Source organism: Cheilinus undulatus, linkage group 10 (genome assembly GCF_018320785.1).
Source record: "Cheilinus undulatus linkage group 10, ASM1832078v1, whole genome shotgun sequence".
Taxonomy (NCBI): Eukaryota; Metazoa; Chordata; class Actinopteri; order Labriformes; family Labridae; genus Cheilinus; species Cheilinus undulatus.
In genome coordinates, this window is record NC_054874.1 from 30,225,063 (window position 1) to 30,252,481 (window position 27,419).

The 27,419-nt window shown below is 38.3% G+C and overlaps 2 protein-coding genes across 2 annotated transcripts; one reads left to right on the plus strand and one right to left on the minus strand.

Annotated features, from left to right (window-relative positions):
- Positions 1-15,776, minus strand: zgc:113229 (uncharacterized protein LOC550612 homolog). The gene is made up of 7 exons (XM_041798005.1): positions 15,639-15,776; positions 11,460-12,816; positions 10,881-11,017; positions 7,810-8,212; positions 4,866-4,977; positions 4,547-4,734; positions 1-1,962 (listed from the first exon to the last, which is right to left on the minus strand). Exons 2-7 carry the CDS (start codon positions 12,264-12,266, stop codon positions 1,714-1,716), a joined length of 1,896 nt encoding a protein of 631 aa, XP_041653939.1. The 5' UTR covers positions 12,267-12,816; positions 15,639-15,776; the 3' UTR covers positions 1-1,713.
- On the plus strand, positions 15,282-27,379 carry rad9a (RAD9 checkpoint clamp component A). Its single transcript, XM_041798006.1, has 12 exons — positions 15,282-15,537; positions 15,646-15,716; positions 15,826-15,899; positions 16,034-16,082; positions 17,109-17,223; positions 17,377-17,476; positions 17,862-17,968; positions 20,691-20,797; positions 22,624-22,688; positions 22,943-23,041; positions 23,897-24,134; positions 26,929-27,379. The coding sequence occupies exons 1-12, from the start codon at positions 15,504-15,506 to the stop codon at positions 27,043-27,045; spliced, it is 1,176 nt and encodes a 391-aa protein (XP_041653940.1). The 5' UTR covers positions 15,282-15,503; the 3' UTR covers positions 27,046-27,379.
- Positions 27,380-27,419: the final 40 nt, after the last annotated feature.

Sequence of the window (27,419 nt, forward strand, 5' to 3'; positions counted from 1 at the left end):
TATCCATCTGCTTTGAAGGTCATTTTTTTACTTTTGCATGTCATAAACTGACATAGCTATTTATTTTAATCCATTTCATATCCTGCAAAAAATCTCCTTACAGAAGTTATAAAGTTATGAATAAAAAAATCATATTTTTCTGCTTTGCCTAGCCAAAAGGCAGAAACAACCTTGTCCATTCGCTTTCCTTTAAATTAACTAGACATTTACTATGGCTGGCTGAAGTATTTTCTCTGAGAAGAAGCATAAACTGTCAATCACACGTGCAAGTGATATCAATCTCTTGTATTAGTATGGAAGAATGGTACTACAATAATAAATACATTTTTATGTTCTCTTAATCTCACAGCTGAAAGCAAGCATCAACAGAACTTGGCTTGTGATGTTAAATAGAAGCTGTTTATGATTTTTATTACATAACATTAAGAAAAATAACCACTGGAATCTGCAGCTCCTGCTTCAGCAAAAGTCTTATTCATATCTCTTCGTTCTCATGTTGTGTTCACACCAGATGCGAGTAAAATCATTCACACGAGTTAATTACATTTAAAGTCAATGTGAAGACGCGAGTAGACGCAAGTTCACCTCAACTGACATGAATGCTGCAAATGTGAGGCCTGAATCGTAATTTGTGTGTATGAGGCGAATTTGTGCCGCGCTCAACCAACGTTTGCTTTATTTGCTTATTCACGAGAGTTGAAAAATCTGAACTTAAGTAAATCATTCGCGTCGTGGTGGCCAAACAGCATGGAGATCCCCCGATAATATATTTTACATACTTCACCTGAGGATCTCCGAAGGACCAGCCTTGGGGGACAAGGTTCATCCAGCTGGAAAATGGAGGGGACACTTGTGGAGTCTGTCTGTGGCTACCCTGAGCTTTACGACACGAGCCTGTTCTACCGGCACAGGACCAAAAAGAAGCTTACTTGGAGGAAAGTAAGTGAGGAAGTCAGATTGCCTTGATTTTAGCATCTGCTACTATTGGTTTGGAATTTCAACAGCAACAACAAAGCAGTAATGCTCTCAATGTAGTCAAGCTCAGCCATGTCTGTTGACAAGTGACTGAAATGCTGGATGTGGGAGAAGGAAGTCTTCAACTCTAGCATCTTGTGGCGATCGTTGCACAGGAGTGGAGTCATTCGCAAAAATAAGAAATTGAGCGAGTAAACTCCCTATATCCGTGCGCAGATATGAGTGCAAAGGAGATCGTTAGGGTCTAGTGTGAACACAACACTACAAGGAGATGGAGGGACAGCAGGACAGAGAGGAGATTATGGATATAAAGGAGGAGACATCTTAATTCTGCTGGATGCAGTTAACCAAACATTGATGCTACATAATCCAGTCCAAACAGAAAAAATATAAAGTGTTTAAAAAACTGTACAAGTGCTGGTGTTGAGAAATCTAATTTCATAACAACAAGATTTCCTTATTAGTGGCAAGCTCTAAGAAAAAGCTCTAAGAAAAAGGCTGCATTACTTTTTTATGTCTTTTCTTTTTAAGTCCTGGAGAAATCCAACAGTTCTGTGTGCACTGCAGAGGGTTTTAACTCTGAAAGACTTTTTTTCTTGTAAGTCTTTAAAAGTGAGGTTATGGTGCATATGATGGCACCATCGGGGTTTACTTACTGAGACACTTTTGATCTAATGCATCTTTTTCTGAAACTTTACACTAGATGAAAACATTTTTAGGCCTCAGTACTTCTGCACTCTATCTGTTCTTCCTCCCAGTGTTCTTCCTCTTTAAAGCCAGAATCCAGGCAGGCAAAGCCGCCCGGCGAGTGGGTGCCACCTGCTCCATTGCTGTCTGCTCCTTATCACACTCCTGCTCGATCACAGAGTCCTCATCTGCTCCTGAGTCGTCCTCTTCTGACCCTGAAAGTTCCAGGTCCAGCTCCGGAGGAGGGATGGTCTGCACCTCCTCTGAGAAGCGGACTCGCCGGTTCTCCTCAACTCGCCTCTGATCCCCAGAAGAATGAATGACATTTTAAAAAAACAATTAAAGATGAGCAGGAACACATCATGAAACATATCAATCTTTTCCATTGTAAAGTGTCTTTTTGTCTGTTTAATATGGATTTATAATATTGTTTAGAACTTATTTTCAAATGTCTGTTATGTCTAAAATGGTAACTTAAGATTCAAGTTAAAAAAACTACCTATAAGAGGATAACCAGGTGCTCTGAGTGCAAGCTGGTAAAATCTAGGCAACACCAGAGGTGTATTGCAGGATATGCGTGGGTCTTCAGAGCATACACACTTATTTTTTTGTCACCATAGAGTAAGCCCACTTTACTTATACTTTTGTTAAGCCATAGCAACATCTTTCTGCAGCCACAGTGCCTTTAAAAAGTTTTCACCCCCTTGGATGTCTTACCATTTTATTGATTTCATAAATCTATCATGGTCAGAATAACTTGGCTTTTCTGACAACAAACCATAGAGTAAGCCCACTTTACTTATACTTTTGTTAAGCCATAGCAACATCTTTCTGCAGCCACAGTGCCTTTAAAAAGTTTTCACCCCCTTGGATGTCTTACCATTTTATTGATTTCATAAATCTATCATGGTCAGAATAACTTGGCTTTTCTGACAACAAACCATAGAGTAAGCCCACTTTACTTATACTTTTGTTAAGCCATAGCAACATCTTTCTGCAGCCACAGTGCCTTTAAAAAGTTTTCACCCCCTTGGATGTCTTACCATTTTATTGATTTCATAAATCTATCATGGTCAGAATAACTTGGCTTTTCTGACAACAAACAAAAGAAAACTAAAACCCTCTTTAATGCCAAAGTGACAACATATTGCTACAATGTAATGTCAAACCAAATATTCAAGGTAAAATAAATCCCACTCCATGAAGTCTCTCACATGCCTTCTGGTAAACTAGTCGAGATTTAATATGAGTTTTCCTTCAACAGTGGCTCTCCCATACAGGTTTGACTGGTAAAAACCTGGGCAACAGTTGATGTATGCAAAGTCTCTCCCATCTCACCTGCTGACGCTACTTCAGAGTAGTCATAATTGTCTTGGTGGCCTTTTTCACTAGTCTCTGTCTTGCACAGTCACTCAGTTTGTGAGGACAGCCTGATCTAGGCAGATTTACACATGTGCCATATTCCTTTCATTTCTTCATTTGGATTCGACTGAACTCTGGGGAATATGTTTGTATCCGTCCCCTGACTTATACTTTTCAACAAGCTTTTCTCTGAGTTACTTGGAGTGTTCTATTGTCTTCATGGTGTAATGGTAGCCGGGAATAATGATTAACCAGTGACTGGACCTTCCAAACACAGGTGTTTTTAGACTGCAGTCACTTGAGACACATTTACTGCACTCAGCTGATCCCCATTTCCCTAATTGTGAGACTACCAGCACCAATTGACTGGACCTCTGTTGAATTAGGTCAGTCACTTTAAAGGGGGTGAATATTTATCTAATCACTTTTTTGCTGTGACATATTTTTGTTTAATTGACATTACTTCGTAAAAATCTGTTTCGCTTTGACACTGAAGAGGTTTTTTTGTACAATTTTTTTGTTAAAAATGCCTAATTATATTGATTGACAACTGATGTATAAATCCAGTTCAAGGGAGTGGATACTTTTTAAAGGCACCGTAAAATAAGTCCACCTCTTCTCCTCAGTGTCTCATTTCACTTCAAAAACTCACATACAGCTTAGTGGACAAGTCAAAAGTCATCTGCACCTTGTGTTATCAAACACTGACCTTTTTACTGTCCACATATTTCCTTTTCAAACTTTATCAAGTTCTCTTTTTTGTGCTTAAGCCCATGTTCTGATCTTTGTTCAGTTAAAAGATCCTTATTTTCTCATTTTCTTCACAGGCTGGAGTGCCGATCTGGGCAAAAGGATCTGACATAGATTTTCGTACCACAAGCAGTGTGCTACTTTTTTAAATGCTTCTATGCTGATGATAACCAAAGCTGGAGGCACTATATTTTTGGGTTGCCCATCTCATCTGTCTAGGTCATTCTTGTGAACATGACATATCAGGAACTCTTAAAGGGGCCTCCCTTCACATTTTGCACAAATGTCCACTCTGACTCCAAGATTAATTGGTTAAATTTTGGCTGTCATAGGTCAAATGTCAAGGTCATTAACCATTATGCTCATCTCTAGCTTGTGAATGATATCTCACCTAATCTTTATGGGGTTTTCTACAAACTTTGCACAAATATCAACACTGACTTAGTGATAAACTAATATATTTGAGGTAACAGGACAAGGGCACTGTGACCTCAAATCTTGTAAGTTCAATAATTCAAGAAGGTATTGAGGTATTTTGTCACATTTGAAAAAAACCTATACTTGGACTTTTGGGTGAAAAGATTAGACTAAAAGAACAAAGGTCATTATTTAATGCATCAATCTTGCACTGTAATCTCATTTTACAAACATGCACCTACGCTATTGAACAACCACCCAGTCTTGACTGACCACTCAACTTTCACTCTCCAGCAAATTTTATACCTCAAAAGGCATATAAAGGCCAGGCGGTAGCTTCTTTATTTAAACTTACCCTTTTTGTCTCTACTTCCATTGAGGACTCTGAATCTTGGGAGATTGAGTGTTTGAGGACACCCTTGGGTGGAGCAGCAGAAGGAGACAGAGGCTGAGGAGAGTTTAGGTTGTACAAAGGCTGAATACTGTGGTGTGATTCCTCTTTTGTCTCCTTCATCGTCCCGTTTTCTGATGATACAGAGATCTCTGTGAGACAAGAGACAGCAGAACTGAGTTATTCACTGTTTCACTTTCAACAAATGAAAACTTTTTAAACTTTTTGAACTAAAGCAGGAGTATTTAAACATCCTGACCACTGCCTGTTGTGTTTCCATCACCTGTTCTCTCCATTTGAAAACTGAGGTCTTTACTCCCAGCTGACTGATGCTGCCTCTTTCTGTTGAGCTGGACTCGGCTCTTTAGTGCTGAGTTGTCCAGAAGGTCTGCAGGCTGCAAATTTTGAAAAATAGGGTGAAAAACACATTTTAGTACTCACTAATGTTCTTTAAAGAGGCATCAATATTTAGTTATGTCTTTTCAGAGCCAACAAAATCTCCACACAGGAGATTGACAGAAGTCAATTTCTAGCACACAATTAGAAGCAAATGTACTCATGGCTGCATTTATTTTGGATTTGTCGCTGAGTTTTTTTTATTGTTAGTATACAATCAAGTAAATAGTTTTTAGTATATTGACCAATATTCACACAAACATGATCAGCCAATCCAAGGCAGCAGCCATCGCATTTAGGCAGGTAGACACAGTCAAGATGATGTGCTGAAGTTCAAACTGAGCATCACAATAAAGAAAAAAGATGACTGAAGTGACTTTGTTTGTTGGTGGTCTGGCTGTCTTCTATGCTTTTACATCAAATTCTGAACTACCATTCACATGCCCTCCAGAAATCAAGTTTCACCAAACCAGGCAATGTTTTTCCAATCTACTATTGCCCAATTTTGGTCTGTGCCTGTGCAAATATGTGCCTCAGTTTCTTTTAGTTAGCCCATAAGAGTGTCACAGGGTGTGTTTTTTTCCTGCTGTGGCCAATCTGCTTCAAGGTCTGATGTGTTGTATCTTCAGAGATGATCATCAGTCAGTGGTGCACTCACATCACTTGACACAGTGCAAACATATGAGTGTCCTCTTTGGACAAAATTTGACAGTGCCCTCAGTGACGACCTGTAAGTGGACAAAAGTCAACAAAGTGCTCCAGGTTGCCTTCTAGTGCACGGGAATTAACAAAGTGCCCTGTCTGGTGCTTTCCAAGAGGATAATATTGGACAAAGTGCCAGCTTTGGTGCCTTTCAGCTGATGGTATTTAACAAACTTGCCCATGCAAAGCCCTGTCAGTGGACCAAATTGGACAAAGTACCCTCTGGAGCAGTTTCCCAGCCATTTTTCCTTGACCCCCCCCCCCCAGAAGACAAAGTGACACACTGTCGTCATAATCAACATAGATTTTGATTGTTTCACCAATAAAACCCCAAAAGGCCTATTCATGCTTTTCTTATAAAAAGACCTTTGTATAAACTACTTAATAACTGCTTTATCATGGTTTTAGTCAATATTTGCAAATCTAATTTCGAGAGCCCAGGCTAGGAACTAGGGCCCTAGACTAAGGTTATAATAGTTTTGGATTTTTCATTAGTTTTTATTTTCATTTTGTTTTTACTTTTTAATTTAAATTTCAATTTAGTTTTTATTAGTTTTTTTCTTCTGGTTTGTTAGTTTAGTCTAGTTTTTATTTTGCAAAAATGCTTCATTTTAGTTTAGTTTTCATTAGTTTTAGTGTTAGTTTTAGTTTTATTGGCAATATGGGGAATTTGTAGGGGGAGATGCAAAAAGGCTCTTCACTTTTCTCTTTATTTATTCAATTTTTATGTTTGCATGCAACTTAAGGCCCAAAATTACTACTGTATTAGTATTTCCAATCAAAATCAGGAGATTTTACTCTGTCCAGGCTTGGGTGTCCATGTCAGTCATAATGCTGCTTTCAAAGACTAAAACTAAAGAGATTTTGAGTCAAATTTTATTTTGTTTTAGTTAGTTTTGTCAGCACAGAATTAAGTTTCAGTTTGTTTTCATTTCTTTTGTAAAGCTTAGTTTTTATTTAGTTTCAGTCAACTAAAATGGTTTTCACATTTTAGTTTTAGTTTGTTTTAGTTAACTATAATAACCTTGCTCTAGACTGCCCTCTTAGTGAATAAACATGGTAAAGGGTGCAGTATCAGTGGACAAAACCTGATAAAGTACCTTCATGTCTAATAGTGGAGAAAATTCAATGAAGTGCCATAAGTTCCTTGTTATGAAATTTAATTTTTAAGGAATTCCTCTTGTGTGTCTTTATGAAATAAATGGTTAAGAAGTTAGTAATTACCCACGCCGATTAAATCAGCAGGGGTTTATGTAAAGGGTTCTGTATCTTTGTTTTTTTGTTTGTATGTGTACAAGATAACTCGAGAACGGAAAGTCGGATCTTTACCAATCTTTCAGGGAATATTGGGATGGTGGCAGGGAAGAATCGATTAGACTTTGGTGATGATCCGCGCACCCGTTCAGTTTTTCTCAGACTTCGAAATTTTGAACACCATAGTAATCAATGGGAGCGTAAGTTCCCCGGTGGCGCCTCCTAGGCATGGGTCTGCCGCCTCAGATGGCCATTCTAGTTTCATATCTGTTTTATTAGAGCAGTGTAGTAAATTAAATCACATGATGAAAAACATTCAATCTTAACCAGGGTTTCTTTGCATTTGACTATATATATGTATTACAGCTGTTTTGCACCAGTGCTTTATCCCATACAGCAGGTGCTCTTTTTATTATTTTCTCCCCTGCCCCTCAAACATCTTGAGTCCACCGCTGTCTTCATCATACTTTAGTTGTAGTGAGTGGTTATTTAAGCTATTGTTGACTTTCTAGACTGGTCATTCTCCACTGATCTCTGCCATCGCCAAGGCATACTGACCAAGTGAACTGCCTCTCACTGGATATTTTGTCTTTTTTGGATAAATCACTGTCAACCCTTGAGGCATGACGATTTCAATAGATCAGCAGTTTCTGAAAGACCAGCCCATCTAGTGCTAACAATCATGCCACATTCAGTGTCACTTGCATCACCTTTTGTTCCCATTTTGATGTGCTGTTTGAACATCAGATCATCTTGACCACATCTGATCAGTTGATCAGATGTTTGTGTTATTGAGCAGTTGAACTGGTATATCTTATATACTGATCAGTGATTTTCTATAGTGTTTTATGGTTAAAAAAAAAACAAAAACTGACCCTTAGAAACAACGCAGGTCTCTGTCGCTGTCCTCTCTCTTCAGCCTGCTGCTCTGATTGGCTGTTCCCATGTTCCATTGGCTCAGATTGGTCAGCTTCACTGTGAACATCACGCTGTTGTTTTATCCCTGATACGTCCATGCTGACGGGCACGAAACCTGATGATGTTTGAGCCATGCTGACATCTGAGTCAGCTGTAGCCAGCTGTTTGTTCTCATCTCCATACTGGTTTGTAATCACAGTATGGTGATGATTTTGAGGGATCTGGAGTTCTTCTGGTGGTCTCTGATAATCTGAGTTTGCTGATGAGTTTGGGTTTAGGAACTTTGCCCACTCTTGACCCGTAACAATCTCGTCCAGTAAACTGAACGAGCCCAGGCCGAACTCAAAGTCTCCTGTTGACCTGCCAAAAGAGGATTCAATTCAGTTCATTTATATCATACAAAGGCAAAAGTAAAATCATTATCCTTAACAGTAAAAGAGAGGATAAAAAAAACATCAAACAAAAGAGAAAAAAATAAAAACAAAGAACACAGGTACACTGTAAGGACCAGATGTTGCCGCTTGGTTTTCTCCTAATGATGTAATAATTGTATTACATTATAGAGTGAGCATTTGTATATGATATCTTTCAGTCTTAAATTAAAGTAAAGACTAATATAACTGTTTTTAGTGCAGACTACACTGTATTGTGAAGAAACTAAATACATACACCACTTTCCACATTATTATGCAAATGACATTTTTCTCTCATTTTCCTAAATATTAATGCAAATGACAGTCAGAATGTTTTTCAAGTCATCAGCCGTTACAGCATAATTCCTTTGGAGCATCCTCTCTCTCTCTCTCTCTCTCGCTCTCTCTCTCTATATATATATATATATATATAATTGTCTTGTATTTTTGTCAGAGTGGTACTGAAATGTTTTTTGTCCTTGAATTGCATTAAAGTTTAAAAGCTGATATAGTGACAAACACAGTCTGCATGTCTGTGTAAGTGTTATCTGTCTATTACCTTTACCCCATGCTTTTACTTTATTATTTATTCCTCTGCTGCTGATTGACACCTACAGGTGCATCTCAAAAAATTAGAACATCATGAAAAAGTTTGTTTTTTTCTGTTGTTTAATTCAAGAAGTGAAGCTTCTTCTAGATTCATCTCATACAAAGTGAAATATTTTAAGCCTTTTTTGTTTTAATCTTGATGATTACAGATTAAAGCTCACAAAAATAAAAAAAATCCAACATCTCAAAGTATTATAAACATGAGCCAAAAAGATGATTCACAATCAGAAATGTTGACATTCTTTTACTCAATAATTGGTTTAAGCTTCTTTTACACAAATTTCTGCATCCATGCAATGCGGCATGGAGCCAAACAGACTGTGGCTGCTCTGATAGCCTTCAGCTGGTCTGTAGTGTTGATGCTGGTGTCTCTCTTCTTCCTCTTGACATTTCCCAAAAGGAAATGTCTGTGAAGGTGAGGTCAGACCATTTGGCTGGCCAATCAAACACAGTAATACCACGGTCAGTAAACCAGTTTCTGGTAGGTTTGGCTTCACTGTAGGCAGGTGCCAAGTCCTGCTGGAAAAGGAAATCAGGATCTCCATAAAGTTTCTCAGCAGATGGAAACATGAAGTGCTCTAAAACTCCCCGTAGATGGCTAACAGCATTGACTCTGGACTTGATAAAGCACAGTGGACCAACATCCTTTGATGACACAGCACCTCAAACCATCACTGACTGTGAAAACTGAAAACACTGGGCTTCAAGCATCTTGGATTCTGTGCCCCTCTGATTTTCATCCAGACTCTGGGACATTCATTTCCGAATTGAATAGAAATTTGAAAACAGGACTTCGGACCACTTAGTGACGGTCCAGTTCTTTGTCTCCTTGGCCCAGGTGAGATGTTTATGACACTACATGACACTTGTAATCCATTTCCTGGACCCATCTGTGTGTGGTGGCTTTTGATCCACTGACTCCAGCTCCAGTCCACTCCTAATGAAGTCCCCTAAGTTTTTGAATTGCTTGTGCAACTTTTCTTACTCTCCTCTTCAAGTAAACTTTCGATAAATATGCTTTGATACAGCCTCTGAGAACAGTCTGCCATTTCAACAGTGACCTTCTGTGGCTGACCCTCCTTGTGAAGGGTGTCAGTGATTGTCTTTTGGACATTTGTCAAGTCAGCAGTCTTCCCCATGATTGTGGTTGTGTGACTGAACCACAGTGAGGGAATAAAAGCTCAGGAAACCTTTCCAAATGTACTTGTCCACAATATATGAATATTTTGAGATAGTGGATTTTCTTGAAAGGCGCTATATAAATTCAAAATATTTTTATTATTATTATTATTATTTATTTTTGTGAGCTGGAAACTGTAATCATCAAGATTACAACAAAAATGTCTTGAAATGTTTCACTTTGTATGAGATGACTCTAGAATATATGGGAATTTAATGTTTTTGCAGTAATTAATAGGAAAAAAACTTTTGCATGCTGTTCTAATTTTTTGTGATGCATCTGTAAAGTTAGTAGTTAGTTTGCAGACTTTAAGAAGCTGAAGACTTTCATCTGCTTGTATTCAAATAAAAGCAGATAAGTTGTCTATTACAGATAGTGGCTCCTTCATGAGCAGCACTAGCAGTGAGATGTGCATACACATTAAAACATCAGGGGTAAAATTATGATGATGTTGCCTTTCTTATTTTCTGCACATTTTGCCTTTCGTTATTTAACTGAGCATCTGAATATTTCACTGATGATGTTTCCTCATAAAACATGTTTTAACAATCTTCCCCCAGTGCTGAAGTGTCGTACAAGGTGTGATGACAGACGCTGTCAGTGACAGGGGCGTGTTTGGCACATTAGAGGGAGCAAATATGAGACCAAACTAATATCCCAGCTGTGCTTGGAGACATATCAGAAATACTTCACATATCTCACTCTTTGTTGCTTTTGGCCCAGGAGACAAATCGACAAAACTAGAGTGAGAGTTTTAAGCATGTGTCATCCTTAAGCGAATCAAGTACAGTTTCCTTTTGGTCATGTTTTTAGACACTTTGATTACCTCATAAATGCTTCATTGGTGCCATCCTCTGTGTGTGCAGAAGAGATCTGACCATCCAGTGAGGGGGGCGTCACTTCCTCCTTATTTGATGTATTGGTGAGAGTTTCTGCAGTTGTCAGCTTGTTCTCAGGTAAAATCTGTGAAGGTAGCAAGCTTTATTACTTAAATACATTAGCAACATCCCTGTACCAAAACACTGCCGACATATTTGAGCAACTTTGGCAAATTGTGCAGAATTTTGTCTGGTTTTTCCGTTGGTTATAAACAGGAAATTTTCCAATATTCGGTGCCTAGGACTTCTATTTTTGTTGCTGTGGTATTGAATCAAATATTGTTTAATCTCTTGGTGTTGAAGTTTCAAATGTGACATCACAACAACCCTACCACACACACAAATACGTACCACTTCCTTTTCTTTTCTTTTGTCTGAATTTGTATTCATATCTTTATGTGAATCTTTGCTTTAAACCCCATAAAGGTAGAGTGCAGTCTTGTTTTGTTTAAATGCATTTTTTAAGTGAATGAATAAAAGAGGATGATGTAAAATGATTGTACAAGCTGAAATAAAACGTTACTTACTGAAGTCCTTTGCTCTGTCTTATCATCTCCTTCTCCTTTTCCCTTTTTGCCTAGACTGCCTTGCCTCTCCCTCCATCTCTCCTTGATTTTCTGAGTCCACCTTCTCGTTTTATTCCCAGCTGCTCGCTGCTGTCTTCTGGTGAGGCTGTTTGTTTTCCCTGCCGGGACGACCTGCATGCCTGTAGCTTCAAATCCTCCATTTCCCATGTGCAACACTTCGTCCTCGTTACTTCCTGTGTTAATATGTCTGTCTGCAGGCTGTAAGGACCACGCATAGACTCTGGGTGTGAAGCCTTGACCCTGTTTTGTACTTGTTACAGCATCTTTATCTCTGAGAGATGGACTTATCATTGCACTGCCAAAGCTTCCCTCATCAGTCCTCTCAGAGGAAGAGATACCCACATCTTTGAGTGATTTCTCAGGAAGCAGCTGCTCTGTTCCTGTTGAGATCTGTGCGTTCTGTCCCAACACCCTGATCTCACCCGGGTCACTGTCACTGTTTTCTTTATGGGTGGGGGAGGAAATATCACCTCTGCCAACTTCATACGCATGACCTGGTTTATGTGCAGAAAGCTCTTTTGAGGTGATGCCACTGGTACCAAACTCAAATCCATTCACAGGACTGCTGTTTGCTCCCTGGAGGTCTGGGGTAGCCCTCTCTCCATCCTGGCCCCATGTAGAAGCAGCTGTATTTGATGCAGGTGCCTGCAGATACACCTGGCCCTCTTTCCCCGGCTGGAGCTTCAGTCTCTGCAGCATGGACTGCAGCAGGGCCTGAGTGTCTGTCGGATTACGTGACTGAGACATCTAGGAAGAGAACTGCTGTGTGTTAAATCCAGAAAAGCATGTGAAAACATAACAGGGTAGTCCTCCAAACAGGGTTGACTTCCCTGAAGAATGATGTCAAGTCTTTCTTTAAAGAAACACAAAAGTCCATGAAAGAATAAATTATCTATGTTTCATCATGTTGTCCAACTTCTGTTGTTTATTTTTCTGTGATGGCGGGTCTCTTCATTTTCAACCCCCCAATCATTTTCCATTATTCTTCCAAAAAAGAATCAAGAAAGGTCCGGCTCCTAAGGTTTATATTCCTCAGCTTCCTCTTTTTCGTTGTGTTGGATGGATGTTCCACTCTCAGTCTTCTTCCTCTCCTCCATAATCCTTCAAAGTTTCAGCGATGTTTTTGACAGAAATCTGTCTTTTCTCCTCTTGTGTCTGTTCAAACTCTTTCTGTCTTCTGAAATGTCGTTGGTTTCAACTCACACAAGGTTGTCTGAGTCATTCCCCTTCAGTAACAGACATTTCTATCACTGGTGAAGGGAGGACAAACGTTGCAATGTGCCTCAGATCTGACGCCCTGAAGCAGACCAACGAGAAAGACCAGTGAGGTGAGATAACTGCGTACAGACAGGGACTCTCTCTCTTTCTGCCAGCCTCTCTGTTTGCCCTCCCTTCCTTCCTATTTCTCTTTCTTTCTCTATCTCCCTGACTTACACATGTGCAGACACACCCTCTTTCTTCCTACCGTGACCCATGAGTGGTAATTACAGGGCACTTTTAAAGCACAGCTGCTATTTGTGTCTTCAAAATAAAAGAAAAATTTGACCTCTAAAACCATCACTCTTATAGGATCTTTGGTGTTTTATAGGCCATATGAACAGCTCATCACATTAATGTAGGAGTTAAGGGAAATGATTGTCTTTTAGATTTCAATTCTTCTGACTGAAGAATGTTTGGTGTAAAATCTTAGGATTTACCCTTTTATACGGCACTTATTGAAACACTTGAAAATTCAAAATTTAATCTCTAGAATTTCATTGGTGGATCTTCCATTACTGTTTTACTTTTGTCACTTATATACAAATGTTCTACATTTTTATGGTGAAAATCAAGGTTGACTAAGTGACCTATGGTTCCTTGCCTTTTTATGGCCAAAAAAGTTGAAAAGGTTTGCATATCAAGACATTAATAATGGAAAATAAACTGAGTAAAAATCACATATTTCTCTATTTACCCCACTTATTTTTCTTTATAATTCCACCAGAAAACATAAAAACCCCACAAATATTAAGTGTCTGAATTAATTTACGCAGAAGTAAGGCTTACAGTAAAAACAAAAACTTATATAAACCACCTAAATTAAATAAAACTTTTATAAGGTTATAAAACTGACCAAAAATTACACCTATTTCAAATACCTGGAACATTTCTATAAATTAGTAAAATTCACCATTGGGTCACTAATTGTTCACAAATCTGTGGCAACATCCAACTACAATATAGAGTACTATTATTGAACAATTATCTTACTACTATATTTGGAGAGCTGTCTATATGGATGTATGGATGTCTCAATTTGCAAATCTCCCTATTGCTCCAATTGCCATTCAAAACTTTCAGAAGACTTCTTGGGTATACTGGTTTGAAACTGGAACCATAACAACTTCATAAAAATGTCTAGATTTTGTATAAAACTCCAAAATTGCTGGTTTTCCACTGCTATTTGTCCCCACTCACATCCCCATCCACCATACGGCTGATGTATGGTCAACATATGGTCACTTTCTCTTTGTCAGGTTTGCTGTTTTCTTGAGCATCCATCATGGTGTTGAACAAGCTAGTCAAAAGTTATTTGTTAAGAAAATACTCTTTGTATGGTTGCTAGATGAGCTGGCCATATATCATAATAAAGAAACCATTTTATACCCCTAAGCCTCCATTTTTCATACTAAAATTTCAGTAATTGCGAGAAATGCTATGCAAACAAAACCTATCATGGCATTTAGCATTACTATGCATCTCTAAAATGTGTGGATTTTCATCAACTAATCATGGTTAGTTATGATTGTAGGGCCTAACCAAAAGAAGTAAAACTGCATTTTTTGAGTTCTGGTGGAAACAGAAAGTTAGAGATGCTCTCTGGGCCACTGCTGATTGGTCGGATGGTGTGATGTCCCTTTCTGTGATGTTAACTGATATCCACTGACTGGCTGATTAAAAACCACCCTGGTTCTGCTGTATCGGTGAGAGTTTGGAGGAGGACAAAAGGAAGTCAACTGAAGTGACTGTTTGTAGTTCCTTGACCCACAAAGGATTCAATCTTTTTTTTAAGCCAAAATATTTTCATTATAATTGTACTATAAATTCCGAATACTACGCCAAATAAAAGTGATTAAATGTGACAATAATTAGTAATTTAATTTTATTAGTTGTTCACCTTATAATTAAGCCTAACTATCTGGCAGACAGTTGGTCAACTTCAGTAAAAGTAAGAGTCCAATGATTAAAAAAGTTTTTATCTGTGGAGTTCATTTTTTATTTAATTTAAATTTTTTTTTATTATAAAAATAGATTTATTTTAAATAATGCCCAAATTTCTATCAAGTTTGGAGGTTGTGTAAAGTGCAAATAAAAACACAGAGAGGTGATGACACTGGGCCTCCTTATTTCATTGGAAAAAGCGCAGAGGGATAAAAACAGTAAACAATATATGGCTCTTACATCTATTAAAGCTCTCGTGTATTTTACTTATGTAAAGCACAAGTTTTTCAAAATAAAACTACAGGGACCCATAACCTTTAGTTAACCATGAACATTTAGTGTTCATAATGATAAATTTCTACAACCACTGAAAAAGTACATAATTTCTCTCCACACTGACCCTCCATCAGAGTTCTGAAAATATCTTGAATCATCAATTGTCTTGTCTAACTGGCAGCTGTGAAAATGTCACTTTGAGAACCCATTGCGCATGCCTCCAGCCAGAACCACGCCCCTTACGGTTCCTGCCTCTCTGATTCGTCAACACTGCGGAAGCGGGTAATGGCGGCGTAAACAACGCTAACAGTCTGCTTGTGTCGAGTCGCTATGGAAATTAAAGTTAAAATAAATATGACACTCAGTAGCGAGAATTTTTACTTCGAATGGGAACTCTCTTAGTTGTTTGAGCTATTAAACCCCCTGGTGTGCTTCTTGGCAGTGTTAGCTGCTGGTTTCGGCTAACTTTTAGCCGAGTTTGCTAATAAAATAAGTAAGTTGGTAGAAATGGACTGCGTGGTGACGGGAGGAAACGTAAAAGGTAGCTTGCATGTTTTACATATTCAGACCTGACTCTAGCTGGAACACCTTCAAACGGGAAACGATTTTGATGTTAAATGTGCTGTATGTTTGTGTACGTACCGTCCAGTGCTGGCCAAAGCCATCCACTCTCTGTCCAGGATCGGTGATGAGCTGTATGTGGAGCCTCAGGAGGACGGGGTGAGCTGCTCTGTTCAACAGCTCTTCTTCCTGCCATGCATGTAGACTTGTTACTTCCTGTTGGTTCACTCTGTGTGACAGCGATAAATACTATGTTTTTCTCTTGTAGCTGGCTCTGCGGTCTGTGAACTCCTCTCGGTCGGCATATGCTTGTTTCCTGTTTGCGCCTCTCTTCTTCAGCAGGTGCAAACTGTGTGCGTGTGTAGAAATGGCACTGTGATGTGTGTGTCATAGATGTAGTAACTGTGTCACTTGGCAGTACATTTTTGTGTGTTTTATGAGCTCATATTAAACTTGGCCAACCTTTTCTTGTGCAGGTACACCATCCCAGGAGGACATGACTTCCGCTGCAAGATGGCAATAAAGGTGTGATAAGTGGAGGAGATAAGCTATGGTCCTTTAAATCCGTAGCATATGCCTTTACATGCACCAACATGACAATAGTTTATCTATGTCTGTGCATTTTACATACAAAAACCTCTGATACTTGAGCTTAGTACTCCATCTGCACCTCCTGTTGTTAATTTTTCACAATTGTTTTACCCCTTCCTTCCTTTTCTCTAAACATTGAACACAAATCCCAGTTTTCAAGACATTTTCACAAAACCTTAAAATCTTTGGTCAAAATGCAAACACTGCGTTGAAAAATAGAAAACACTGTTGGCAATGATCACTCCAGGAAAAAGTTAAGTTTTGATACAGTAGTAGATAGAAAATATGTGAAGTTCATTATAATAGATGATAGAAATGAAAAAATATAAATAAAAAATAAATATTCAAAGGGCAAAACCTATGAGACACTTGGAGAGGTGAATACAAGAAAGTCATAATCCCCCCCAAAAATTTCATCAGGTTGATTCAGCAAACAACCAGATTAAGTTCTGACTACCAAAATGTCGGGATGATGTTGAAATTAGAGAAGCCGACAATAGTGAGTGATGTCTTTGTTGACAGTAAATGTAGTGTTTATACCTCTTTGTAACATTTCATTAGTAGGGGTTATTAAGATAACAGACTAAATATTTAAAAGCAACTGAAAAACATTAACGTATCAATGATTTTGACAACTTAAGCATTAACCAGTTTCCATGTGTCTCTGTTACAGTATGTTATATTTAGTTGTTACAACTAAATCATGTTCTGCATGATTTCTACAGCACCACTTTTATTGTTTATGTGCTTATTGCAATGTGATTATTTCTAAACCAAACAGTTTAATTTTCATTACATATTCTTCCTAATACTACTACCTCTTATGAATACAGGAACCCCCTAGTGTTGGTCTTATTAGCTCATTTAGTACGATCAGACTTTTCCATGCATACTGACATAAACATGGCCTTTGGTTTGTTTGTTATTTTTCCTTCCTGTGTTCGTCTTCGTGTGAGCTAGAGTGTGCAGGCCGTGTTCAGGTCTCTGGCGTCTCTGGAGAAGACGGTGGAAAAGTGTCACATCAGGCTAGAAGAGCAGAAGAATCGCCTCACATTCACTCTGCACTGTAAACATGGTATCTGCACTGCACTTCCTTTTTTAGATGTTTCACAGTGTGTGATTTGAAGAGGATACATGTTTCTATGGTGACACTTTTATTCTGATGTATCACTTCATGCATTCATTGCATTGCATTCTACCTGCTTGAGTGTTGGTATTTTTTCTGCAGGTCTTCTGAAGACACATAACCTGTCTTTCCAGGACAGTGAAAGCTTGCAGGCAGTGTTTGATAAAGACAGCTGTGCCAATGAATTCAGGTCCCAGCCCAGGTTGGTAAATCTTTCTGCATTCTTTCTTAAAACAGTAATAAAGTCTGTCTTTGACTTTAAGCCTTGAACCACATAAATCCTGTTTTTTTCTACTGCCTTTTTTGTCTTAAAAATCTGTAAGGCTGATATAGATTTTTTTAGGACAATTGTCTAATAATTTAATGAAGTAATAATTTCAATTAAAAATTAAAACATTGGCTGTTCAAAGTATAATGTGGCTGTAGTTTTTTCAAACAGGATGTTGTATTTAGGTCAGTGACAACTCACAGCTTTGTGAAATTGACTTTCTCCCTCCACCACAAGAACCATTTTTTAGGCTTTACTTAGTTCTGTCCCTCCTCAGTCACAGATAACTTTCACAGGTCATGTTTTCCCTCACTCTCAGGCTGCTGGTCGACACGGTTGTTCATTTCCCTCAGTCTATGGAAGAAGTGACCGTGTCAGTGAGTGATGAGCGGATGTGGGTCAGGAACCATGTGGACGAAGAAGCAGGTGATTGAGTAGTGTGTTATCTTTATAATACACCGCGTTCCACACTATTATGCAAATGATATTTTTCTCTTGATTTTCCTAAACATTAATGCAAATGACAGTCAGAATATTTTTCAAGTCATCAGCCATTAGAGCATAATTCAAATGTTTTTGAACAAACTTCATAATGACAAAAAATATTTTTTTAAAAATAAAAACCTCAAAATGCACAGTTCCACATTATTAAGCACAACAGCTTTTTAAAACATTTTATAGGTTGTAAAGAACTGAAAATGGTCATTTGTAGAAATTGCAGCATCAGGGGGTCATATTTACTGAAATCCAAGCTATTTCAATCAAAAACATCGTAACAGGACAAGTTCCATGTTAACATAGGAGCCCTTCTTTGATATCACATTCACTGTTCTTGCATCCATTGAACTTGTTAGTTTTTGGAGAGTTTCTGCTTGAATTTTTTTTGCAGGATGTCAGAATATCCTCCCAGAGCTGCTGTTTTGATGTGAATTGCCTCCCACCCTCATAGATCTTTAGCTTGAGGATGCTCCAAAGGTTCTCAGTAGGGTTGAGGTCAGGGGAGGATGGGGGCCACACCATGACTTTCTCTCCTTTTATGCCCATAGCAGCCAATGACAGAGGTATTCTTTGCAGCATGAGATGGTGCATTGTCATGCTTGAAGAAAATTTTGCTACAGAAGGCGCGATTCTCTTTTTGTACCATGGAAGAAAGTGGTCAGTCAGAAACTCTATTTACTTTGCTGAGGTCATTTTCACACCTTCAGGGACCCTAAAGGGGCCTACCAGCTCTCTCCTCATGATTCCGGCCCAAACATGACTCCGCCCCCTCCTTGTCGACGTCCCAGCCTCATTGGGACATGGTGGCCATCCATCCACTACTCCTCCATCTGGACCATCCAGGGTTGCATGGCACTCATCAGTCAACAAGACTGTTTGAAAATGAGTCTTCATGTATTTCTGGGCCCACTGCAGCCATTTCTGCTTGTGAGCACTGGTTAGGGGTGGCTGAGTAGTAGGTTTATGCACGACTGCAAGCCTCTGGAGGATCCTACACCTTGAGGTTGGTGGGACTCCAGAGGCACCAGCAGCTTCAAATACCTGTTTGCTGCTTTGTAATGGTATTTTAGCATCTGCTCTCTTAATCTGATGTATTTGTCCGTCAGAAACCTTCCTCATTTTGTCTTCATCTGCAGGAACCCATCTGTGCTCTGAATCAGCCACAAATTTCTTCACAGTACGATGATCATGCTTAATTTTTCCTGAAATATCAAATGTTTTCATTCCTTGTCCAAGGCATTACACTATTTGACACTTTTCAGCAGCAGAGAGATCCTTTTTCTTTTCCATATTGCTAAAACCTGTGGCTTGCTTAATAATGTGGAACATGTGGAAAAGTGCATTTTGAGGTTTTTATTTTTAAAAAAATAATAGTTATCATTATGAAGTTTGTTCAAAAACATTTGAATTATACTCTAACTGTTGATGACTTGAAAAATATTATGACTGTCATTTGCATTGATATTTAGAAAATCAGAGAAAAACATTGTTTGCATAATAATGTGGAACGCGGTGCATTAGCAGTTCTAAATTTACATGGATTTGGGACATTTTGAACTTTGTTTCACTATTTTATTCACATAAGTCTTAATCCAATTATCAGTATTTAAATAACTCAGTCTGGCTGTATTCAATGAATTTAATTAAAGTAGACAACAAAATCTACAACTCCCTTGTTATCCAGGATCACAGACCTACTGTAAACTTCATAACCTTTGATGTCTCCGTTGTTGTATTTAGTCAAAACAGCAGTAATCAAAAAAGCTGGATGAGCAAATTTACACATGTAATAAATCAGTTGCACTTTATTTATGAACAATTTTGGTGAAAATAATAATAAATGAGGGGTGAAAGACTACATTAAGCCCAGTACTGCTCATGTATGAAAAGGCAGGATATCTGCTTTTTATCTCTATACTGTAATTTCTAGGGCTGGATATTGTTAAGAACCTCATGATTCAATTCGATTTCTATTTCGATTCTTTAGGTTGTGATTCGATTTGATATTGATTCAATTCGATATTGATTTAAATGCTTTAACGTCAATTCAGTAAGAAGTAGAAATACACAAATAACCTGCTGACAATTTGTTAATAATTATTTTCATGTCCATGTGAACATATTTGGTAAATCACCTCAAATTTTTGAGCAATAAAACATCTGAAAATAAAAAATTCGCACATTAATAACTTATTTGTGCATATGGAGTACAAAAGTAAAAAACATAACAGTTCTGTATAAACACTGAAAAAGTAAATTGCATGTAAACTAAAATAATATTTCTTTCCTCCTGGAAATTGTGATAACCTCACATAACAAGGTTATGGTATGTTGTTGTTTGGTCGAGTGCAGCCTCCGTCCATACAACGCGAATCACACGCACAGCGACCCTCACTGGCCAGGAGGTGAATCGATTCAAAGGATTTCCTGAATCTATATTGAATTTGGGGGGGGTATTGCAATGCATCGATTAATCGATATTTTTACCCACCCTTAGTAATTTCTCCCATTCAAAGACAGAGGTTATTTTTTCTTAACCTGCAAGTTATCAGCTGTAATGTAACAGAAAATGCTTTTAAAAACTGAAGTTGACACACTTTTCTTTGTTTTGTCCTTTATTCACTCTGACTTCTCTTTCTGGCCCTCTCAGAACAGTCCAGGGCAATGCTGACAGAGCTTTGTCTGGCTGCAGACGAGTTCGACCATTTTTCTGTTAAAGCTCACAACAGCGTCACCTTTTGTCTGAAGGAGTTACGGGTAAGATGGATTTAATAAGGGCACAATTACACCCATCATTTGATACCGTGCCCAAGCACAGTAGAGCCCAAAATTCCAGTTTGTTTGAGAACATTGTGTGTTTCCTACCGTTCTCAAGAAGGGTGCACTTTTTTGTCTCTGGCACATATAGAATCGGTTGTCTTTAGCATGGTTGCTCATGCCCAACCACAAGCACAGGTGTGCAATGCGGACATGACGTGTAATCGATATGACTTCCTTTTGATAATCCTTTAAAACAATGTAGTAATGTTAGAGGGCTGTATCTGACCAAAATGACTCAAAAATAAGTCACACAGTGAGTAAAGTTGCAGTCATGTTCTTTGTTGTTGTTTATTGTTCTGACTCTGAGACCATGCCTCTTGTAAACAAACCTTGTACGTGCCGTGTTATGACGTGATAACATATAGTGCATTCAGAAAGTTTTCAGACCCGCCTCAAATCAAGCCATGAGGTCAAAGGACCTGCTTGCAGAGCTCAGAGCAAGGATTGTTGCAAGGAACAGATCTGGGGTAGGCTACAAAAAATGTCTGCTGCACTGAAGGCTCCCAAGAGCACAGCGGCCTCCATAATTCTCAAAAGGAAAGACATAACCTGGATTCCTACATGAGCTGGTCACGTGGCCAAACTGAGTGATCCAGAAGGGCCTTAGTAAGAGAGGTGACCAAGAACCCGATGGTCACTCTGACTGAGCCCCAGAGATCCTGTGTGGAGCTGGAGCAAAGTTCTAGAAGGACAAACATCACTGCAGCCCTCCACTGACCTGGGCTTATGGAGAAGTTGCTAGACGGAAGTCTCTCCTCAGTGCAAAACAGCTTGGCTTTCACATGGAGGTTGTTTTTGCAAGCTCCAAGTGTGCCTTTATGTGTTCTGCACCAACCCGCAGAGGAGTGCAAAGATGGTTGTCCTTCTTGAACTTTGTCTCATCTCCATACAGGAGATCTAGAGCTCAGTCTGAGTGAATGTCAGGTTCTTTGTCACCTCTCTTACTAAGACTTCTCTCTCAATCGCTCAGTTTTGCTGGGCGACCAGCTCTTGGAAGCATCCTGGTTGTGTTCTTTCATTTGAGAATTATGGAGGCTACTGTTCTTTTAGAAACCTTCAGTGCAGCAGACATTTTTGTAGCCTACCCCAGATCTGTACCTTGCAACAATCCTTGCTCTGAGCTCTGCAGGCAATTCCTTTACCTCAAGGCTTGGCTTTTTGCTCTGATATGCATTGTCAACTGTGAGTCCTTCTGTAGAGAGGTGTGTGCCTTTCCAAATCATGTCAGATAAATTTTATTTACCAACGGTGCACTCCATGGTGTAGAAACATCTCAGCAAAGATTGAGAGAAACAGGAGGAACCTGAGCTAAATTTCATGTGTTTTTGCAAATGGTCTGAATATTTCTGTAAATGTGATATTTCAGTTTTTATTTTCCGAAATTTGCTAAAATGTCTAAAATTTCACTTTGTCGTGATGGGGAACTGAGTATATTTTAATGAGTATTAAAATTCTTTATTGTAGCATCTGGCTGCAACATAACAAAACTGAAAATGAATGGGCTGTGTGTATCAGAGGTAGCCTGAACAGGTGTGAGCAGGTCAGCAGACAAATGTGGTTGAGCAGAGTACGGTCAAACTGGCCTAGTGTGAGTGGGCCATAAGTCAAAGGGAGAATAAGTTCTTTTAGAAGAAGGAAACTTCACAAGGCAGTCAAATATATGCAATGTTCTAGGTTTATCTGAAAATGAAAAAAGTACTTTCACTGAAAATACTCAACAAGGAGGTTTGATTAGTGATTTAATTTCATTTTTTCTCCTTCAGGGTATGTTGCTGTTCGCAGAGTCAACAGGTCTCCCTATTTCTATGTACTTTGATGAACCAGGCAGGTAAATAAGCTTGTAAAAGAATGTCAGGTCACTAAATGTTTGCACAATGTAGGGTGGAAATTCATTTTTAGTTTCACAAATGATTAATCTGGAATTTAGGTTCAAGATTATTTTTAACAGTGGGGTTTATTTAGTGTAACAGTTTTTGTTAAAATTGCTCATGCCTAAAGGAGCATCCTCAAATTGTCTCTATTATTCAACCAGCCGTGAAAACGATCAAGTCTTTGGGCTGTTTGTGTGTCTTTTTTTGTCAGCCCTGTGGTGCTTTCAGTAATGGACAGTGTCCTGGAGGGAAACTTTGTGCTGGCGACTCTTTCTGAGGACTCTAACCATCGTAAAAACAACACCAGACGGTAATGCTCAAACACAACTAAATGATGCAGGAACAATACTATTTACTATTTACTATTTGCACTATTTGCATTGTGTGTATTTTTGTTAAATCATCTGTCATCCTGAATTACATAAGGGCTCTGCCAAAGGGAAAAATAGTATCTTGACTTTCATTCCTAAAATTTCTTCAGTTTTTATGACATAACAGCTAAAATCCTCAGCATTATCACTGCAGAGACGCCATCTGCTGGACAAACATATAACTCAAAATAAGCATGTGAGTGAGCTCTTATTTTGAACATCCTGCAAGAAAAGTCAGCTGATTACGAGCTGCATCACACTTGCACTAGCACATTTGGTTTGTGGAAGAGTGTAGTTAAAGATCAATAAACCAAGGCTAACACCATCGTAGTTCTCAAAAGAAAAAAGAACATTTAAGACAAAGACAAGTTTGGTAAAGCTACCAGTGCACTGGACTTTAAGATGCTAAATATTAGACTATTCTCAGTTTTCCATTTTCATGAATGCAGCTCAGGTTAGATAACTTAAGTCTGCTTTTCAAAGAGACAATGAAGCAGATATTGGTCTGTTAAACCTCTGGATCTGTGTTGCCTTTGGTCTTTCTTACCTTATTTAAATCAGTCTTTGCCCTGCCAATCCTCTTAAGAAAACAAAGTTTTAAAAGAAGCAGTAAATCACAGGGAAAATGTATTTAGAATCATATTACTCAAAGTCAGTCAGAGTGATGAATGAGCAGACATGTAAGTGTGCTGTCACCGTCAGCAGATCTCATCATGCAGCCAGAGAGACATTTTTCACCTCCTCTTCCTCATTCTTGTCATATTTGTCCTCACTCTGGCTGTACCACTTCTCAGAGCGAACACACAGCCACCGCCCCCTCCTGATGACTTCATGAATGACGACATAGACTCCTACATCATTGCCATGGATACCAGCATGGCCCCGGGTCCCTCAACTACAAGTGTGCCCACAACCTCCTTTGACAAGTCCACGTGTTCAAAACAGCCGGCTGCAGCCAATCATAGGCCAAGGCCACACAGTGAGGAGGAGGAAGATGAAACAGACAGTTTAGACACACCGCCCAATAAAAAGGTATAGTCATTATTAACTCACCACATTATATAGCTTTCCAGATAAACAGCGGCCCGTTTGCATGACTCATTTTATTTTTCAGTGTGTTTAAAAACTTTATCAACCATGAGAATATTCACTCAACATTACATACAGCGATGAAACACTAAACTGTATGTGAAAAGATCTAAGACAAGGCACTCTGATGGAAGATAAGTCCTTCAGAAATCTGTGGCTGGAGTAAATGATTGTAATATTTATTGAAAAATTACAGAGTTTCTGTGAGTCAGTACCCAAAGCCTCCCTCCTTCTCCACCCCTGTTTTCCTGTTTTGACCTTATTGAAAACTGCTCATATCCTGTTTTAAGACTCACCAGAGAGTGATCAATCTACAACTGCAGCTTATTTTTACACAAAATGATACAGAAAGTCACCCTCGGAGCAACTGTTGCAAATTTAGTGGAAAGAGGAAAATATTGCAAATAGCATTGGCTACAGTGGCTCTAAAAAGCCTACACACCCTTTTAAAAATGCCCCCTTGTTGTGTTGGAGGCCAAGATATGTAAGTTTTTTAGACAATTAACATGGTCCAAAACATATACAGTTCAACTGAAAAACAAATAAAATCTTTTAGGAAGACTTAATTAAAAAACATACTGGTTGTGTAAATACGCACGCCCCATGGTTATGGTAGTTTGGGATTTTTCATTAGTTTTTATTTATTTATTTGTTTTTAAATTTTAGTTTTAAATGTCAGTTTTTTTTTATTTGTTTAGCCTGCTGGTTTATTAGTTTAGTTTAGTTTTTATTAGCTTTAGTGTACGTTTTTTCAGCATAAGGGATACTTTTACATCAGGGGCGAGACCAGAGGGGCTGGAAAGGTAAACATCATGCAATATTTAATAGGACATTTAAATAGGCTACTCTTCCCTTCTTATTTAATTTATTCAAATTTGATGTTTGAATACAACTCGAGACCTAAAATGCCCACAAAATGGTTTTTACATTAAAGTTTTATTCATTTAGTTAGTGTTTGTTTACTTTAATAACATTGGCACACCCTTAGACTACCATTTTGTTAAAGCACCTTTTAATCTTTTATCATTTAGTCTTTTTGGATAGGATAGCACAGCCCTCTCCAGGGTCTGGGCTCTGTCTGGGCCATCCCCAAATGTTTATCTGCTTCTGGTGAAGCCATGCTTACGTAGATTGGGGTGTATGTTTTGGGCTGTTGTCTCACTATGATCCTGAATTGATTTTTATGTTAAGATAAAATGATGATATGTTAAGCTTTCTGGTAGAAATCTGAAGGTTTTGTTCCAAAATCTACCACCTTCTATGCTTTTACCCTAACTCAAACCCCTGTTCCAGCTGAAAAAACACTCTCAAAGTATGATCCTGCCCTGCCATGCTTTGCCAAGGAAATCAGGCTTTATATCAACATCACTTTACGTGCTATGTAAAGAAAATGTCACTGCTATGCACATCATAAAAGCTGTAAAATGTTCAAGTGTGACATAAAATACATCTAAACAGCATAATCTTTATCCCCCCCTAATTTGGTGATATTGAGGAATAAAAGGCCGTCAGACATAATACGGACATAAATGTATCCTGAATAAGTAAAAACCAGCCCTGAAATTAATCAAGTAGATTTCCCCAAGATCAGCAGCATTGTCAACTTCAACTTGGTATTTATGTCATGGATCAGATCACTTTTTTGATGACCAAAAATAATTTATGATACAAGTTTTCTAGTCCTCAGCTAGCCGTGATATAAGCATGCATTTTAATAGCAAGTTGAATCAGAACACATCTCCATACACTCCTGTAAGTATCCTATTACTTCCTCTGTTTTCTCCACTCTTTATTCATTAATACAATTCCAATAATTACAAAAAGCAGTAAGATAGACCTGACCTCCCTTTAATTTAAAATGCAATTTTAAAACCTGATCACATTAGATACTACCGGTATAATGTGACAGCCGCATCATTTCAATAACAGTAATGCAAATCATGTGTATTTATATTATTAACATGAAACTAGATTTCTGTGTCATCTTTCTGCTCTAAGTTACAAAAACAAGCTTTTTTAAGTGAATTATTAAGTTAATAAGTCAAGTCAAAGTTTATTTATATAGCACATTTAAAAACAACCTTAGTTGACCGAAGTGCTTTACAGGCTTTGACAAAACAGTAAAAGCACAATAAATGACTCACAAAAAAAACACATAATAAATAATAAAACAGCAAACAGGGAGCATGAATTCAGAGAATGCATGTTCAGTTTTAAGACCAAACACACACTGAATGACAGAGACTGTGTGGTAGGATTACTGACGGATAAATATACCAGCATTGAGCTTCTGCTTGTTGTTGTAAACAGCCACCATGAAACTTGTATGATAAATGCAGACATGTGAGAGTTAGTGAAGAGAAGATGAAGTATTGCTTGACGGTGGTCATCCGCACTGAAAATCAACACATCTCGACCTTTTTCTGCCTAAAAGTCTGCAAAAAACCCAAGCATTTTATAAAAAGAGAAGACTGGTCTGTGTTAATTCATGTGTATGAGTGGATCTCCATGGTTGCCTCACACACTTCTCAAACTCTGCTAACTTGTCACTTGGACTTTTACATCAATTGATTTTCAAATAAATGACTTTATGATGATAAACTTTTCCATCAGTCTGTCTGCAGAGCCATGTGAGGTGAAGGGTACAGATCAACTTTGATCGTTTACACACTGATGCAATTCTGTTTCACCTGAAATATGTCCTCATCATACTTTTCACCTTTGTTATTTCTCACAGTTCTGTTCCCTGTTCTTCGGATCAGTACTTCCTCCGTCTTCTCAGATGACGACTCAACCAGTAACAACTCAAGAAGTGTTGGCCAGTGACAGTGAGGACGACTCCCAGGCAGAGTGACAGTCGACAGAAGAATATGTGAAGAGACACTGACTTACGTAAAAGAGAGTGACTGTGTTATTTAACTTTTGCTCTCAATCTGCAGCGCTAGAAAAAAAGACATCCTTAAACTTCTTTTTCTGTTATTACAGGCCTACACTAGTGAGTGCAGGGTTACTTTTCTTTATACATGCATTATAAATCAAAACTACTGATGGGCACTGCTTATATCTTCCTAATTTTTTATTAGACTATAATGTTACACATGGTTTATGTGATATTGTGAACAACTTCTAATGTTTTTCACTTTGTCTGTAAGTGATCAAGATGCAACTAAATGCCTCCTAAAAATAAAACAAACATATTTTTCCAAAGTTTGTAAATGTATTTTATTA